The 18,843-nt window shown below is 49.2% G+C and overlaps 1 protein-coding gene across 1 annotated transcript in view; it reads left to right on the forward strand.

Moving 5' to 3' along the window:
- The first annotated feature begins 202 nt into the window (after nucleotides 1–202).
- GFPT2 (glutamine--fructose-6-phosphate transaminase 2) overlaps nucleotides 203–18,843 on the forward strand; it is a 41,442-nt gene continuing 22,801 nt past the window's right edge. Inside the window, exons 1-6 of the mRNA XM_039880221.1 lie at nucleotides 203–360; nucleotides 12,372–12,479; nucleotides 13,306–13,404; nucleotides 13,934–14,059; nucleotides 17,281–17,339; nucleotides 17,988–18,122. Of these exons, the coding sequence (XP_039736155.1) occupies nucleotides 354–360; nucleotides 12,372–12,479; nucleotides 13,306–13,404; nucleotides 13,934–14,059; nucleotides 17,281–17,339; nucleotides 17,988–18,122 (534 nt within the window). The 5' untranslated portion in view covers nucleotides 203–353. The remainder of the gene's footprint in view (nucleotides 361–12,371; nucleotides 12,480–13,305; nucleotides 13,405–13,933; nucleotides 14,060–17,280; nucleotides 17,340–17,987; nucleotides 18,123–18,843) is intronic.

The raw sequence follows: 18,843 nt of genomic DNA on the forward strand, positions 1-18,843 counted from the left end.
ACCTCTGTTTCATTGTCACCCCTTTTCACAGACGGGGAAACAAGCAGAGAGAAATCCGGCCCCTGCCCAACGTCCCGCGCCCCGCAGCGGTCGAGGCCGGGTCTGCAGCCTCTTGCCCCCTTTGCTGACTCCCGGGGGCCCAGTTCTGCCGTTGTCACGACAACCGCGGGCCAATAGGGAACAAGCAGAGGAGGCCCCGCCCCTGCCCCGCCCCTGGCGGAGGGCTCCGAACTATAAGGGCCCCCGGGCGAGCGGCGGGAGTCGGATCCCAGGAACGCCAGGGGCCCGCGGAGTGTAGAGTGTCCACTGCGTGTAGAAGCCCGAAGACGCGAAGGGCGCGAGCAGCGGCCACCATGTGCGGTGAGTGTGGCACCCGCCTGCCCCCCGTCCGCGGTACTCTCCTCAGTGGCGGCCGCAGGTCCCGACGTCCCAACCCTTCGGCGCCTGGGCCTGAGAGCCAGGCGCCAGGGACCGGGAAGCGGCGCGGCTTTGGGGCGTCGATTAGTCCTGGTCCCTAGTAGATGTCCCAGGGTAAAGGGGGGAAGGGAGTGCCCAACCTCAGAGTCGGACTTGGTGAGTGCGACTTGGCCCAGTCCACACAGGGGAGGGAGCTGATCCTGTCCCACTGCTGGACCTTGTAATACAGTGGTGTCCGCTCCCCCTGTCCAGTGAGGGCGCTTTTCTCCTCTTGCCCCTAGTCGCCCACAAAGGCGGCCACGCGCATCCCGGGCGCGGAGTGCCCAAACCTGCTCTCAGAGCCCCGCACCCATCGAGGAGAGTGGACCCCACCTGGGCCCTCCCGGCAGCCTTGGAAGCAGCCCCTTGCGCTTGGGTCCTAGCACGAACCCCTTGTCCTTAGAAGTCTTGATTCCGTGTTGCCGCCTCGTTGCTGCAACGACCTCTGGACGAGGCGCAGGGAAGAGGCAGCAATGACCGCCGAGGCTGGGGTGGAAGCTGGGAGGGGGAGTCCAGGACGGAGAGCCCCGGAGCCGGGCGTCCGGAATACCACGGCTACCTGGCGCTGTCCCGCGAGGTAGCGCGGCTGTGGGGAGGGCGACTGCAGCCCGCCGCGCACATCTGCAATTCCTTACTCTCCCGGCTGGGCCGCCTCCGCCTGCTGGGGAAAGAGTTGGGAACTTCTGCTGGGACAAAAGGTCACTGTGCCTTTTTGAGTAGGATTCAGTTACCCATTCCAGCCTCCTGTGGCTGGAGGACCTGGTGGAACTTTTGAAGCCATGAAAGGCTTCTGTCTGACTTCGCTGAGGGCTGTGGAGTGGGGTGTGCCAGCGGTGAGCCCTGGGCCAAAGTCTGTACGGGGCCTTGTTTCCGAGGCCAGGCTCTCCCAAAAAAAGTAAAAAAGGAATGACTGACCAAGGAGCAGGCTTTGGGGTGGAGCCTGCGCCAGGCTGAGCAGGCACCATTTTCAATTCCTGAACCCTCAGAATTGACCTCAGGACTACTAGCATCGTTTGCAATGCGTAGGGCTGCCTGTGAGCAATTCAGGGGAGAAAGATGAGGCAAAGGTGGCAATGTGACCAGAAGCCCTTTGGGTTCCAAACCCCTCAGTGTGGCTGGCATTCAAGGCCTTTGGTTAACTGGTGGCCTTAGAGCCAGACCAGTGCACCAAGGCCCTCTCACTAGGAGGGTCCGCCCTCCAGCCCCAGCAGCTTCCCTCCTTTCTCTTCTGATACCCTTCCGCCCCCATAACACCCTGGCCTTCCCTCCTGCTTCCTACTCGCATCCAGCTTTCTCCATGTCTTTCTGAGCCTGAGAGCAAGGCGGGGCTCTATGTTCCCTAACTCTCAAAATCACAAGTTTTGTTCTGCTTTCTGAAAGGGCTGCACATGTTTTGTCCCCCTGGGAAAGGATGAGCTGTGGGTTGGAACTCCTTGTGTTCCAGGTGAAGGTGCCTACCAGCACACCCCAGCCTGCAGCCCTCAGGGAAGTCAGGGAGCCACCGTGGAAGTCCTGACCTGGAAAATGATTTCCTTTTAAATAGCCAGGAGAAAGTGTCACCTGGGTGCTCATGTGTGTTTTCCATCTCTCTGAGGCTTGCCAAGCCTGGCTTTGACAGAGGACTCTCCCAGCTCAGAGCTTACAGCAGTGGCCGGCTGGACTTGAACATAGTGGGCTGGTTTTTGGATGATGGTCTGTGTATGTATGACAAGTGATACTGGTCTTCCTTTTACGGTTGTTCTGTAATGAAGTCATTTAAGTTTTCGAAAATATAGTCAATTTTACAGAAAAACTGTTAAAGAAATGATGGTACATTTGGTACGAGGGTACAGCAGAGGCTGCGAAGATGCTCCTAGAATGAGCCACTCACCCTCTTCATTTACATCTGGGGAAACTGAGGCCCAGAGAGGTCTGTGCACACCTGTCAGAGCAGGAGTTGTTTGATATCCTTTCTCTGGGCTGACTGTGGCCCTGCCGAGATCTGCCACTCCTGAATGACCCCACCCTCCACCCCCCTGCAGGGGTCAGCAGAGGGTACACAACAGCAGTTCCTTGTCAGGTGCTGATGACCATGCTCAGACTGGCTGTGGCTCTCCCTTGTCTTTGCTACTTCTCCCACAGAAAGCTGGACCCAGTACCAGTTGGTCCCACACACAAAGCCGATGATCTTCAAAGCTTCAGCAGTGAGAGATTGGCTGACACGTCAATACTCAGGGGTGGTTTTGTTGATATCTGAGAGTTGCTGGCATTTCGCTGACTTTCTGCCAATAGATAGGTCACTATATGTCTCCCTGCTTCCTTCCTCACTCAGCCAGTAGTGAACTGCTGCTCACGGAGAGAACCCTGTTTCCCAGGCCTTGGGGCTACATGCACATGACCACCCCCCCACCCCGCCCTGGGGAAGGGGCAGGGAGCTGAAGGAGCACTCTAGAGGTGGGTCACTGACCAGGGATGGGGTAACTCTTGCAATAAATGCCATTACAGAGGGCCAACTGTGGACACAAGCTGCAGCCTGGCAGCCCCATGCCACACCAGACATCTCTCTGGTGCACAAGGTTTAAACTTCATTCTTTAAGTTAGTTACCGAATTACAAAACTAGAGAGATGTCAAATAAGTAGATGGGATTTTCATCTTCTCTTAAAGAAATTCAGAGAGGAGCAACCCTGAGTCCATATTTCTGAATAGTGCACAGTGGCCCCCAGGATGATGGGTGCAGGCTCCCCAGTTCTCCCAGCCCTTGCCCAGCTCACTCACTGATGTTACCTGTTGGCTCCCATGCAGTCTGAGCTTGGGACCCCAGTGCAGTGGAGGCAGGGAGCACTGACTTGCCTAGGCAGAGACAGGGGTACCTGGGACAGTGCCACAAGGGCCTGGCCTCAAGTATGTGCTCTGCAGAGAGAAGGGGATGAGAGATGTGCAGGCTGAGGGCACGTCATATGCTAGGGTGTGGCAGCATGGGCCATGCATGCAGGGGATTTGACTAAAAGGATTGCACTTCCTATCTATGAATTCTTAACTCTTCCTTCCTCTTCCCTGATAAGGGAAGAGAGGAAAGACTCGGATACTGCAAATGGGAGGATTCTTATCTTTTGCCAGAAGGCGAAGCCCCGACCTTGAATTCACCATTTTTTTGTCTTGGTTAGTGTGCTAGTTTCCTCTGGCTGCTGTAACAAATTACCACAAACTCACTGGTTTAAAGCAACATAAATTTATTCTCTCCCAGATCTGGAGACTATAAGTTCAGAAATCAGTTTACTAGACCAAAATCAAGGTGTTGGAAGGGCCTCACTTCCACCAGAGGCCCTCAGGCAAGATCTGTTCCTTGCCTCTTCCAGCTGCTGGTGGCTGCCAGCTTTCTTTGGCTTGTGGCTGCTCACCCCAGTCTCTGCCTCTGTGGTCACATCACCTCCTCCCCCGCCATGTCGAACCTCCTCCTTGGAAGGATGTCCATGATTGCACTTAGGGCCCACCCAGATAATTCATGATAATCTCCCATCTTAAGATCCTAAACTTAATCACATTTATAAAGACTCTTTTCCATATAAGAATTCCATAGAGAGTCTAGCCAGTAGAACTAATATCTTTGGAGGCCATCAATAATCCTGCTATGGTCAGCTTTTCCTTTTAGGCACCTTCCTCAAGAATGGCCCAGTGTGGCCAATGCCAGATGCTCAAGCTGTGGCCACAAGGATGTTGACCAGAGGGCTACCAGCATCGGCCCCTGGGTCTGGCACTGGATGACTGGGTCCACCAGAGTCAGAAGGTGAACGTAGGTATCCGCTAAACACCCTGTCATGCACATAGCCAGTTGGACCAAATAGTTTTCAGTTTCTCTAAAAGTCAGCTGCTCTATCATATTAATACGATATTCCCTGCGTCTTGCCCTTCAGATCTGTGCACATCCTTCCCACCCATCTCTCTGGTTTTGTTGCCCAGAATCAAGAGGGGCCCCAACACACACACAGGCTGTTTGCTTACACAGTGGTCTTTGAGGGAGTGTGTCAGGTGTTCAAGAGGCTGGCCTCTGGGCTCAGCTGAGCAAACAGCAGCCCAGGGAGACACCATAACTCCAAGGAGAGCTCACCTTTTCGTCCCAGACTTCCTCCAGCTCTCAGGATCCTGTCATATTTGATACTCCTTTCCTCCCTGTAACAGTTCCATTGGTGGATGGATGTCTCAGGAGGGATTAGGCAGGAGTTGATGGAGCACAGACGCTGGGATCAGATTACTTATCTTGTTACCTCTTTAAGCCACAAGAGCCTCGAGAAACAGAGCCCACGACTCAGTGATGTGCGGATAAATGCCACTATGGCTCATTTCAAGTCATCAGTGTGAGGTCCCTGAGCATGGAGTTGGAGAAGTGCACAGTTGGCCCCTGGGGGCCAGTCCTAGCAGCTCCCTCACACCAGCACCCAGATTATGGGAATCATGTGGGCGCTCTTGGAGTGAAGCTTTTGTGGGCCAGCCAGCCGGATGGGACACAACCCTTCCCACGCTACCTTTCCCACACCTCCTGTCCGTCATCATGCCATTCCTCCGTGGTCCCTCCTGTCCGTCATCATGCCATTCCTCCGTGGTCCCTCTTACTCATCAGGGGTTTCCCAACTTCTGAGAAACCCTCTGGAAATTTTGCGATATAGCATTAGTAAACATTGCTTTTAAATTGAAGGAGTATTTTTATATTTAGTAAAATTCCCTCACAAAGGGAGATTAACTTGAGGCTACAAACACTCTTGGGAGAAAATTCTGAAGATTTAGTGAAGAAACAATTAAGCAAGTTAATCTGATCATCTTTCTTTTGCAAAGGAAGTAAAAAAAAAAAATTTGGCTTTTTAAATAGTTTAAACAAGACTCCTGTTTTTTTCTTAAAAGTTTTTTTAGTGCCATTTAGAGTATATGTTGCTTCCCCTTTGCTCTTGGTAAGATCCTACCTAACCTGGCAAGGACACCAGGAACTTTTCTATTAAAAATAGAAATGCCTGGCCCACGTTTACTGATGGAAGCAGTCTCCTCTTATCTCAGGGATTCTGGTGGGGTGGTAACTTTAATGCCTGGAATCCCAGTGGGGCTCGAGGCAGCATAAGGCTATCCCCAGAGGGGCCAAACTCGTCCTGACCCTCAGCCAGGCCTGTGTTCCCTCTGCCTGTCTGTGAAACCCCCGCTCTGCAACCTCAGTTTCCTGCTTCCTGGGCACCTTCAGCTTTGCTCTCACTTTGAGAGGAGAAGGCAGGAATTGTTGTTCCCACTTCGTGAAGAAAGTGGCATTCCACAGTCAACACGAGTGAGGACTGGACATCCAGGATGCCCACAGCCTCCTCCTTAGTCCTTGCCCTTGGCCCAGTGGCTCCCCCTTCCTGGGGGTCTCACCCAGAAGAGTAGACTGCACCACCTCTCGCAGCCTGCCACACACACGCACACGCACTCACATATACGCATTTCACACTCATATGCACACACACACACAGAGACACACATACGCTCAGGAATTTTACAAAGCAGAAATCCAACTAGCCATATCCTCCATCGGGCAGGGACTAACCCAATTTGGGACTTAGTATCTAATTAGACTCAGTGCATGGACTAAAAAGTTCAGACCCTTCAATTCTGAGAAGTATTGGATGGTGGCAGGAAGAACGACCTCAGTCTGGGGCCAGTCCCCACCTGGCTAGGTTCTGACGTAGCTCCTACAGTGGGGCCCTACACTATGTGTGGTACAGGCTGAAACTGATCGCTACCTGGGACTGTCCACACTCACTCACAGCATGGACAAGGCTTCATTACGGAGTCAGTGCTCAGAGAGATGGAAAGTTTTTTCCAAAACTACAGCCACAGACTTGGGATGTGGACCCCGGCCTGCCCCAGGTAAAGGTGACCTCCTCCCTCAATGACCTCCAGGCCCCAGACAACCCCTCCCCCATCCAGCACCCTGAGCACTGCAGGGGTTGTAGAGAAGATTCCAGGAGTCCAGCATGCCTTCTTCTGGCTTGGCAAGCTCCCGATTCCATCATTGTCATTATGTATCACTTGGAGGTTGCGGTGCCCTTGGAGGGATGTAATGGGAGCCAGCCTTGCTGTGGTTGCTGGCCCTGTGGGGAGGGGCCTGGATGAGAAGAGAAGGGTAGAGTCAGAAGCAGCAGTGTCCTGTGCTGGAGGAGCTCCCAGAGGAAGCTATGCTAATGAGTTCAGAAGTCTGTCCCTAGAAGCCAGGTGGGCACCTTCCCACAGGCCAGATCCCCTCTGTGCCTCACCCTTGGGGTAGGATTCTAAGACAGGTATTATGCTGATTTGGTGGGGGCAGCAGTGATGGGCACCTTGCATTCAGACAGACCTGACTCAAGTCTTTGGCCTTGGAGCCATGTATGCCTTGTCTGTCACTGGGAGCTCAGCCTTGTCACAGGGCATGGTGAAGATCAGACGAGGTAAGGTTCTGGAAGTATTGGCACATGGGAGTCCCTATACATGGTGGTGGTGATGGTTTACTCTGTGCTTCCACTCCTAAGCAGAGTTCTCGGGTTCTGAGGTTCTGGGATTAATCCTGAAGGTATCTTCACTCCAGTCCTGGGACCATCACAGTACGTGAGGGTGGGGGTGGGAATAGTGTGGGGACATAAACCTTGGGGTGATCCCTGGACACTGGCAGTGCCACACTGCCTTTGTGAAAGGGGTGGCTCTCACGGACCCAGGTTCAGCCCTACCCACCTCCTCAGCCTTTCTGTCTCATGCTCACTCTGAGGTCCCAGAGAGCAGACCCACTGTGCGTGGCTGGATGTGTCTGTCTCAGGCCACCTTCTCTGATCACCCCTTATCCATTTATTTATTCATGCATTCATTCCTCCATCGCATAGTTACTGAGCACCTAAAACGTGCTGGGCTCTGGGCTAGGGGCTGGAGGACAGTGATGAATAAGATAGATAAACAGACAGATGTGGTTCCATCCTCATGAAGGTTACAATCCACTGGAGAGTCAGACAAAAGACAAGGAAGCAAGTGCTATGTAGGAAATAAAGAGAGTCCTGTGGCTTTTTAAAAAGAGAGAGTGGGGAAGGCCTGCATTACACTGAGTGAGTGGGTGACCTGTCGGCTGACACTGCGGAATGAGTTGGAGCCACCTTTGCACAGATCCAGCTCAGGAGCTCTGCCCTGTCCCACTTCTCAGCCCCCAGCCCCATTGCTTGCAAATCTCCTAAGGGGTTGAAAGATCCCTGGGCATGGTGTCCTCTCTGGACCCACCCTACAAGGCCCACTAATGGGCCATCCCAGCACCTTGAAACACTCAGCACAGTGATGAGGCCCTCATGGGCAAGAGAAATGTTTTGTGGATGAGTTAAATCTTGATTAAGCTGCAGCCAAATCACCCATTTGGTTTAACCATCATTTTCCCAAGTAGAAAGCCCATAATTAAAAATGGTAAATAGTTCTGTTTTCCCCTGGATTTTAGTGCATGAACATTTCTCCAGGGTTTACCATGTGCCCCCACAAACCAGTGTTTGTGCCTCACACTCCCAGGAGGGGAAGTTCCTGGTCCGCTTTGGGCTTTGCAAAGGCTCTGAGAGTTCTCACAACAGCCCCAGGAGGGAGGTGCTGCCTTGGCCCGGCTCCACGGGGTTTCAGTGACTTGCTCCAGGCCACACAGAAAGCAGAGGTGAGCTAGCATTGGAAAGCGGTATTTGGCACAGGTTACAGGCATCAGCTGCCACCCTCTGTGCTTCTTGCTGTCATAGATGGGTGAACCCGAGGGAGGAGGTCCTCCGGTGGGACAACCCTGAACCCATCCTTTTAGGCACTGGAAGATGTTCTCAGACTGTGCTTTTTCCCTTTGTATGGCTGTCCTTCCTCCAGGTGAGCGGGGTTGGGCAGCCATGGTGAAGTCAATGAAGTCAGTTTGGACTGGATGACAAGCCTGTGCCCCTCACTCTCTAATTCATATAGTAGCACTTGCTAAACCAATATATACAGGCACGAGCTCAAATATCCTGACTGTATAAAGACCACACACAGTGGAGAGGAGGTTTCTGCCCTCCATCCAGCACCCTCCTTGGAGGCAACCACTGGCCCTGCATCTTGGGTACCCTTCCAGAAATTCGGTATGCCCTAAATAATTCACTCATTCTGCAGTCTGCAATTTCTCCTTGACACATCTTAGACAGGTAGCTTGTCTTCCAAGAGAGCTGACAGTTTCACCTCAATCTTATGGAGGGCTGCCTGCCTGTGGCTCCACAATGACCCTGTGTGTGACTGTGTTGTCACTTACCTGGTCCCTGCCAAGCATCAGACTGCCCTAGTCTTCAGCCACCAAAAACAGCTCTGAGTAGCAAAAACAGCACACATGCATCTCTACAGAGATATGTCAGAGACAGTCGGAGAAGTCAGTCCAACAGCTCTGGTCAACAGATGTGTACCTCTTCATTTTGAGAGACTGCCAAATTGCCTTCCAAAGAGGGTGCACAAATTTAAACTCTCACTTACTGTCAAATCGATCTTCACTGATCTCATAGGTAAAAAATGGATTCTCATCGTAGTTCTTAGTATATGGAGGGAAGAGGTTTCAGCAGAGAATTCTGATGCGAATAGCACAAGAAAATCCCGAGAAAGCAACTTTATTCTGGTTCATTATTTTTTAAAAACAGCAAGAGTGCGGTGTAAGGGCTGTTTCAGTCACTTCATCACAATAGAGTGCAGGGATAGTCCAGCCAAGAGGATTGGCAGTGAGGGGAGAGAGATAGTCCTTAGCTAATGAAAGGATTTACTGCAGAAATGTTGGCCTGCAAGAGAGTTTGTGTTGCAAATTAGGTTTATGCCTTCTTGTGTAAAGACCTTGAAAACCAGTCCCTGGCAGCCCCCCTCACCACAGTAATCTCCCCAACTGTGCTCTGGTGGCCGCTGAGCCTCCAGGCTGGGTGTGGTTACAGCTGGTGGTTCTGCGGATGAGGACAAGGACACTTTAAATGGTCCCACCCACGGGGAGTGAGGGAGTTGTCTCTGGGGGCAGCCCTCACCCCCACCAAGGAGGCTGTGGTGGATCCAAGATCCAGAGCCCCCTTGAAGAACGTACGTGCCTGACATGAATGAGTTCAGAGTGAAGTGTTGCCCAGAGGGAGGGCTGCAGAGCAGTGCCATAGAGCCCTCTTGTGAAAATAGATCCTGTGTACAGTAATGTACAGTACATAAGAATGCAAAATATTTTAGCACTCTTGAATTGTCACCTATTTTTTGACTGTACCTTCGTGAGTTTTAGCAAGTTCATTATTCATGTGACCCAACTTGCTGCTTAAACTACAGCATTCATTTAATTGAAATTTAATCAGATTTAAAGCCTTTCCAGAGTTGGTGTATGGGCCTTTGTGCCATCTGCAATGCCAGTCAGTTCCCCTTTGTGAGGTGCAGGTATAATCAATCATTGGACGATTTCCAGGAGGCCAGCAAAGTTTCATAGCTTAAAAGGCTCCAAAAATGACCTGAATTGCTCCCTCCTTCACATAACTGCCACCCATAGCTAGGTGGTCTTTACAAGCGACTACAATTTGAGCATGTCCCTCCTGTGGGCACTTTCTGAATTTCTGCAGAAAAATCAATATTATGAAAAGTTTCACCTAAACATAGATGGTGGAGATGGTTGTACAACTCTGAATATACTAAAACCATTGCAGTGTGCCCTGTAAACGGAAGGCTAGTATGGTACATGACCTTATCCCAATAAAGCTGTTAACATTTTTAAATGTTTACATTAAAAGATAATTACTATTTTTTTTACGCGTAAGGTGACACTCCATCCCATGCTCAGGATGTTCAGATTTGAAGTGTAGGGTAAGGTGACGTCCTGAGGTGCGTGGTGGGCGCCTTCGGTGGGGTAACGCCTGAACCACACACCCAGCCCTTACACGCGGCACCTCACCTGAACTCATCAGCCAGGAAGGCAAAAATAGCAAGATGTCAAAATTACCCTTGGCCATTTTTAACAGAAAATGTCTGTTACTGCTGGTAAAACACACTGTGCATGTTTTTAAATATAAATTCTGTACCCTAAGATGTGAGTGAAAATAGATCCTGTGTACAATAATGTACAGTACATAAAGAATGCAAAATATTTTAGCACTCTTGAATTGTCGCCCATTTTTGACTGTACCTACGTGAGTTTTAGCAAGTTCATTATTCATGTGACCCAACTTGCTGCTTAAACTACAGCATTCATTTAATTGAAATTTAATCATTCATTCAGGTATACCATATTGACTGAAATCTACTTAGCAACCAGAGATATTACAGATTTTGCATATAATTGTGCTCACTTCCCCAGATATCAGGCAAGTTATCCTCTCTGGGGTTCATCTCTGGCAAAATATTTTCCAGTTTTATTGAGATATAATTGACATAACATTGTATAAGTTTAAAGTGTACAGCTTCTGGCAATCACCAGTCTGATCTCTGTTATTTATGGGTTTGGTTATTTTTTTACAGTCCACATTTAAGTGAGGTCATACAGTGTCTGTCTTTCTCTGTTTGACTTGTTTCACTTAGCAGAATACTCTCAAGGTCTATACATTGCACAAATTGTCACAAATTGCAGCATTTCCTTCTTTTTATGGCTGAATACCATTCCATTGTGTATATGGACCACATTTTCTTTATTCATTCATCCATCAGTGGACACGGAGATTGCTTCCATGTCTTGGCTACTGTGAATAACGCTGCAATGAACATGGGAGTGCAGATATCTGGCAAATTTTTAATCCTAGTTAGATTTTTCTGTTATCCCAGGAAAATGTTGAGAAAACAAAAAATTAAATAAAAAAAATAAAATCGGGGAAATAAACCTTCTCTTAACCCTAAACCTGCTGTGAGCTTTGATTGAACCATGTGTGGATGTGCTTAGTCCAAGGCCTGGCACACCATGCACCCTCAGAAAGATGAGTTACTGTGAATATGCCTGAAGCCCAGTAACTTTTCCATGATCCATACTATGACTTCTCTGATTAATATAGATTCAGGGTCACTGTGTTCCACAAATTGAACAAGGACTGTGTGCTAATATATAGTGAGACATCTAGAGATAGGAGCACTAGCCTGCCAGGGTACAGAGACGTCACAGGATGGAAGAGCACTGGGGCGGCCCTGCGGATGGAAGAGCAGGGGCCTGGACAAGCCTGCCCTGGGAGGTGGGAGCGGAGCTCTGAGGAGGCAAGGGAGGATGAAAGAACAGAGGGATGAGCGGATGGGGGACTCGCAAGGCAAGACAGATACAGACCAAGGGCCCGTGGTCTCAAGCAGGGGAGTGGAGGAGTTTGGAAAGAACTGGCATGACAACTGTTACTTCCTATTGAGGAAAATGTTATTTAGTAATATAAATCCAGAAAATGAAGCCAAACAAAATCTTCTTGGCTCGTGTGCCTCCCCTGAAGATAAGTGTTCTCTAGAGGCCAAGAGATGGTTTTGCTCTTGCTGTCGTAAAGTAGCGTTTATTGATCCAAGTAGCAGGGCAGAGTGTGAAGTGAGCAATGGCCACAGAGCCCGTTCCCACCTGCTGCAGGAGGCTGCCATGACCGCCATGTGATTCTTCCCAGGCATGTTCTGTGCCAGTCAAGGATCCCACATAGGCGGGGACTTCTAGGTGTCCGTGGGTGGCTGGGTCGTTTTGCTGATCTTTACTGTCATCAACGTTGCTGCAGCAAAAGCCTCGTGTCCTACAAGCATGTGTAATTGCAACGCCAAGGAGTGTGCAGGTGTTCTTCACATGCTGCATGAGTCTTTTTTCAAAGGGAAGGGCTGCCCTTCCAGAAGCAGGAAAGGAGTATGGCTCTTCCTCTACATACAGCCTGGGCCCCCTCCTGTGGTGCCACCATGCCCATGTGTCCAGATTGTGTTCTTCGGACCACAAACCCAGTGTTTTATAAAGCACTGTGTCCCCCTCTGTTAACAGGAATCTTCGCCTACATGAACTACAGAGTACCCCGGACCAGGAAGGAGATTTTTGAAACCCTCATCAAGGGCCTGCAGCGGCTAGAATACAGAGGCTATGACTCGGCAGGTAAGCCCTGCAGGCTTCCCCCATAGAAATGTAATGCTTGTTCGTTACATTTGAAAACTCTAGAATTTAAAGTCAAAAGAAGAAACAAGGGTAAAAGAAAGCTGCATCCAAAGTGGCCCCATCTGTATCTCTGTCTCTCTTCTGGTCACTGTTGGGATTGTCTGGGATGAGGGGTAGATGGGTGAAGGTATCCTGCAGAGATATTTTTTGTTTTTATGGAATTTTACAATTTTATACTTTTATGTTCTTTTTTTTTCACTTATCTTAGCCTTTTCCATTATTCTACACTCCTAAAGATTTTCTTAAGTGGCTGCACATCCTCCACTGGGTGGCTGTCTCAGAATTCACTCCTCTATCCTAGTGGATATTTAGTCTGTTTCCCATTTTTAATCAAGCCATCTTAGGAGGCAGAGAGAGCCAGATCAGTTTACATCCCTCTCCATGCTTAGCAGAAAGCGAGTCAGGTGAAAGATGGGGGAATACTGATGCTGGTTGGGTACCAGCTAAAGTAGCAGGATGCAAAGCTCAGGGCAAGATCAATGCCCTTAAGTGTGCCCAGCTCCTCAGCGGCCAGTATGGTAGTGCCTCTCTCTGCAGCTCCCCAGGGCTTGCACGGTGACGGCCCTGGGTCCAGGCACACGTTCCCTGCTGGCCTTCCGGCTTTGCCACAGTTACAGCCTCCTCTTTCCAAATCAACTAGGCAGCAAGCCTGGGGAATAAGAATAAAAATTTGACAGTTCGTGCAGCCCTTGCCCTGGGTGGTACCCTGTAACAGCGTGTGAGACAAACCTTAAATTCCAATACAGAAGGTCGTGTTTACCTGCAGGGGTGGCAATCGATGGAAATAATAATGAAGTCAAGGAAAGACATATCCAGCTGGTCAAGAAAAGGGGAAATGTCAAGGCTCTCGATGAAGAACTTTACAGTAAGTGCAAAACACACCATGTCAGAGCAACAAACACAGCATGGTTGGTTGGAAATCTTTTATTCCAATGGTATTTGAAACTGAAAATGTTAACTTGTTTGAGCGTGGATAAATACAAGGAAGGTTAAGCCCATATTGTAAAACTGTGTTTCCCAGACTGTGGGATGGTTTGTTTTAGGTGGTGGTACATGAAGAAACGTTTTAAAAAATATTTAGTACTTATGTATTTAGTTTTGAAATTTTCCTGGCAAATGAGACTGCTTTTCCGCTTGTAAGCAGTGATATATAATTTTCTTTTTGAAGTAAGCTTATTTCAGTTAAGTGAGTTAGATTACTGATTAAATACTAAGAAAGCAGCAGCAGGAGTCTGGCAGAGACCCCAGGAGGGCGTGAGGCCCTCTGCAGTCCCTGATGGGATGTGCTGTTGACATACCTGATGTGTCTCTGTGTAGCGATGCCACCCTGCCATATCAGTACTGTGTCAATGCTTATTTTGAAAGTGCTGCAAATGGATTTTTCTTTTATCTAGAACAAGACAGCATGGACTTAGAGGTGGAGTTTGAGACCCACTTTGGCATTGCCCACACGCGCTGGGCCACCCATGGGGTCCCCAGTGTTGTCAACAGCCACCCGCAGCGCTCAGACAAAGGCAACGGTACGTAGTGTGGACTTGCTCCCTGTCCCAATGGTTCTACGTGGCCCTGACCTGTGTTAGGTTGATCCACGTCCACTGCCAATGGGCTTCTCAGCTGCCCTGTGTTCCCTGAGGATCTGAACTGGTGGCACTGACCCCAGACTGGAGGCAGACTCAGCTGGCTCCTGAGTGACGCTGACCCCCAGGCGTCCACAAGAAAATGATGGCACTTCCTGAAAATGCTGCTGGCTTTTTGGGACCCAGCCTGAGGGGATTTGGTGGCATGATAGGGTGAAGAGCCTAGGCATTGTTCTAAAACAAGGGACTAAAGTGTTCAGGATAGTGAGGTGCTTGAGGAAAGGATGGGATTCCATTCTCATATAGATAAACCCACCTCTGGCCCTGAAGCTAGTGTCCTAGGCATGGGTGGCAGAGCTGACTTTGGTTAGTGAAGTCCGAGGTGCCTACTGCAAGCTGAAGGCTTGAGATTGGAGAAGCAAGGCCAACAGCTGGCAGCCCAAGCTTTCCTCCCTGCAGCAGAGCCTTTGACTTGGCTCGCTTTGCATTTGTAAAAAATGAGAATGATTGTGTGTAAAAGTCCAGACTTCTGGCATCCCTTGACAAACCGAAAGGTATGATACCTCCTAGTTCTACTGACAGACAGCGGGCCAAGGTCTCAGAGCAGGGACACGGCCACTGCTCACGGCAGTTGCAGGAGTACCAGGCCCTCTTTGGTGAGTCCAGTTCTCTCAACTCCCTCCTCGTGCCAACCCCAGCTCGTGGGTCCACATCACCTACCTGGCCACTCAGAACAATTTCCTATGTTGTGGTTCTCCCAAGTGTTGTCACACCCTCTCTCATCAGGGAGGACTGGTAGGCCTCAGGCTCCCAGTGGCAGCTCTCGGGTGCTCTGTGGTCAGTCCCAGGGCCGTCGGGGCCTCCTGCAATGGGACCCAGTAAGATGTGAGATGGAGAGAGGTCATAATCCTTGACTCTTCCCAGGGCTCCAGGATAGGCAAAGGCCTGAGACGTATTCTGGACCCCCTATTGGGTCCCTACTCTGGGATGGGCCTGGTCAGGTCAGGAGCCTCAAAGACTCACAGCTGGACGTGATGGGAGAGCGTGTCCAGCAGAAAGAATGATCCCTGGAGTCAGCTGGGACCCCTACTCAGAGACATCCCCCGGCATAGTGCAGGTTCTTGCCAAGCTCCGTATTACAGTAAGAATCAGATACACAGATGAGTGTGGGATGCTTATTATCAGACACTCAGCTGAAGTTAATCCTCCTGGAAGTCGGGCCTCAGGAGAGAGTGGCACCTCCCTGCTCAGTGTCCTCATCCCCTGTGGATACTGCGGTTCCCCCAAGGCAGCTCATCCTGCCAGACTTGGAAGGGAAGCACTCCTCTGGAGACCAGAAAGAGAGCCCCATGCATCCCTCTCAGCAGAGTAGCTGGAGGTCTTACAGGGGCCAGGCTACCTATGCGTTCGTGTTTTCAGAGTCTCAGTGAGGTTTTTGCTGGAGACTGTTCTCTGGATCTGGACCGTATAGGGTAACCCATTACTGGGGCACCCCACACCCAGGAGGGGCACAGCAGACCCTGTGGTGCTGGAGACCTAGAACATGCATCCAGCCAGACGTAGAGGCTGGTCCCTGGAGCAGTAGTGCTGGCTAAGGAAACACTGTACCAATACCATGTGCCCTGAGAGGTTGCCACCCCAGACACAGCCCTCTGCCTCCCAGGTGATGAGGCAAACACTTCCTTCAGTGCAGACGATGATTCTGTGTCCTCAAAGCGGGAGGCTCTGAGGAGATCCCCCCCACACCCAAACTTGGAAATGCCTGCCCTGACTCAGGATGAGCAACTGACAACGAAACAACATGAGACATAAGATAAGATTTGTAAAACCTCTTAGCAACTCATTGGCAAGCATATTTTGAAGGAAGATACACCCAGGAATGACATGATATATGACAATTCCACAAAGGCATTTTCACAAAATGCGGATTCTAAGAAACAAATTAATGGTGAGAAGACAATAGACTGAGAAAAAAGAAAATATGACAGGGTTAAGAAAATAATTTAAGAAATACCGTCACAGTAAATATGAAAACCATTGGAGAAGAGAACGATTATGGAGACAGGTAAAAGAAGTCCAACAGGCAGATACCAGTGTCCCCAAGATACATCAGAACAAATGGAACAGTAAATATATATAAAGCTTTGGCAGAGGTGAGCTGGGCTAGCACACCTGCCGAAAATGACTTTCCTCATTCGAGCCCTCTCATTTTTTCTGTGACCTCACAAAAGTAAACAATATGTTGTAAAAATGTATGTAGACGAAATTATGGTAAAAAATAAGACAAATAAAGGAGAAATTTTAAAAGCTGTACTGGGAGAAATCTGTCCTGGACTGAAGAAAAACTCGACTTGGAGACCCAAAGGTTCACTGACTAATAGTATTCATGAAGAACCCCCAGCATCTAGACATATTACGGTAGAATTATTTAATCTCAAGAATGATAGTTGTTCCATTATTTAGGCTGAGGTGGGAAAAGGGGTTACGTGCCAGAAATGCTCTTGGGCTGGCCTTAGACCTTTCCCTCAGCTATTTATTGAGAATGTGCAGTGATGACTGAGGCGACTGCTTCACCCTTCCACTGTCCCACCTGCATGGAAAGCAGCATGAGGGAAGGGGAAGTGGAGGTATGGTGACAGGCAGGCAGGGCAAACAGAAGTGCTTGGGGCCATGCAGGACTGTGGGGGAGCCCAGGGAGGACAGACGCTAAGTAAAGCAAGATTTCTGAGTGAAAACTCAAAATTTTTTTCAGCTCAAATCTTTTTACAATACAATGTGGTCGAAGAGATGCGCATGTGTGGACTGCTAGTTTGTGACCATTTTGAACCAGTTCGGGATGCCCGAAATAGTTTCTGGATAACGAAGGGTTAATTGTCCTCGTTTGACATAAATTGCAGAGCTCATTTGGTGACACTGTAGACCACAAGTCAGAGCTATGTGCATGGTCAGGTTGGTGGACGCTTTTTATTGAAAGAGAAATTTTAATTAAAAAGTGTATTCATGGCACACATCAGTTTTCATCACTGCAAATGAAGTCTGCTTAACATACATCCCTATAGGAGCAGACTTTGCAGAATATCCAGCTATTGAATCATTTCCCTTCAAATCTGATTTGAACATCACTTCTTCATAACATTTTTCTTTTGACTAAACTTTTCTTCCAGAATTCGTTGTCATCCACAATGGAATCATCACAAATTACAAAGACCTGAGGAAATTTCTGGTAAGCTACTTCTCCTGAGTAACAACTAAGTCAAGTATTATTGATCTTCCCTAGAAACTTTATAACCAGCTCATTTCCCTCTGGAAACAGAGTGAGAACCACTCTTGGCCACGTCCCCACATTGGACATGAACCTCAGCCCCAGCTCACCCGTCTCCCCAGGGTCTTGCTGGAGGAGCTAGTAGGGCATTCATGTTCACAAGGGTAGCTACAGATTCGCAGAGTCAAAAGAACATCAGCTTTCTTTTATTAAAGTGCCTGCACTAAATTATCAATTCGTACACCAAATGGAATGTGGGGTGGGAATGCAGATGGCGAGGATTGAAAGGATGAAAAGGTTGTGGTGTTGGCTGGGATGTGGGTGGATTTGACTCAACCTATTTGATCACTTTAACTGCCGTTATTTTGCAATGTCCAGATTCACGGCAAGGACGAGCTTCTGAGGTGGGATGATCTCGGGGAAAACTGGAATGACTCAGCCGCGTTGTGCTGTGTGATTCTGGAAAACATTTCTCATCTCTTTCCCGTTTTCCTTGTTCTCGCCTTAAGTCACTCTAAGGGCAAGTCATAAGGGAGGAGAGGGAGCAGGGCAGGCCGGCATTACGCAAGGACCCTTATCTGACACTCTGTGTCCAACCAAACATTCCAGGAAAGCAAAGGCTATGAGTTTGAGTCAGAAACAGACACAGAGACCATTGCCAAGCTGATCAAATACGTGTTTGACAACAGAGAGATCGAGGACATCACATTTTCCACACTGGTCGAGAGGGTCATTCAGCAATTGGTGAGTGACAAGTCCCACCTGTTTAAGTCATCCCTTCCTTTTTCATAAGCATTTATTAGGAAATTTGTGTAAAGTACCTGAGGATTCAAGTTGGCTCATCTACAACATCTGGCCATAAGATGTTACATCCTTGTAAAACTGGGAGAAGTTCTGAGATTTTGGTGGTAAAGTGAAAATAGACGTGCCTTGCCTCATTTTAACACCTCTGAATTTGTGATTGGCCTTCTAATCTGTGGCTTCTTACGACTGCAGGTTGCACACAGGACCTTGGTTGTGGCAGTTCACATTGTCATCTTTTCAATTGAGTTGTGTGTGCTGTTAGTTTCATACCCAAGCTGTGTTTGCCCGATGTTGGAGACTTCAGATTGTAACATTTCATCCTATTTCAGTGAAGCAGTTATTCATCCTATGGATGAAAAGGCCCCATATCCTTCCCGAGTGGATGGAAGGAAGGCAGAGGAAGTAAAGGGAACAAGTGTAGATCATGGAGAAGTTTGAAGGGAGAGGAAGGGTGCGAAGATATGGCCAAATGGGGCAAGAGGGTTGCCGTTCCCGAGGGAACAGTGAGATTTGGAGATAGGAGACATCAGATCAGGTCTGTGAGCCGAAGGGAATGATCTAGGAGAGAGATTCATGGTGTCCCAGAGGGCTGGACCCACGGAACAAAATCCCCACAAAGGGGCACTCGCTGGGGGGATTGTCCAAGAGAGGCCCCACCTTG

The sequence above is a fragment of the Pteropus medius genome, unplaced genomic scaffold (assembly GCF_902729225.1).
Source record: "Pteropus medius unplaced genomic scaffold, Ma_sr-lr_union100, whole genome shotgun sequence".
NCBI classification, from domain to species: Eukaryota; Metazoa; Chordata; class Mammalia; order Chiroptera; family Pteropodidae; genus Pteropus; species Pteropus medius.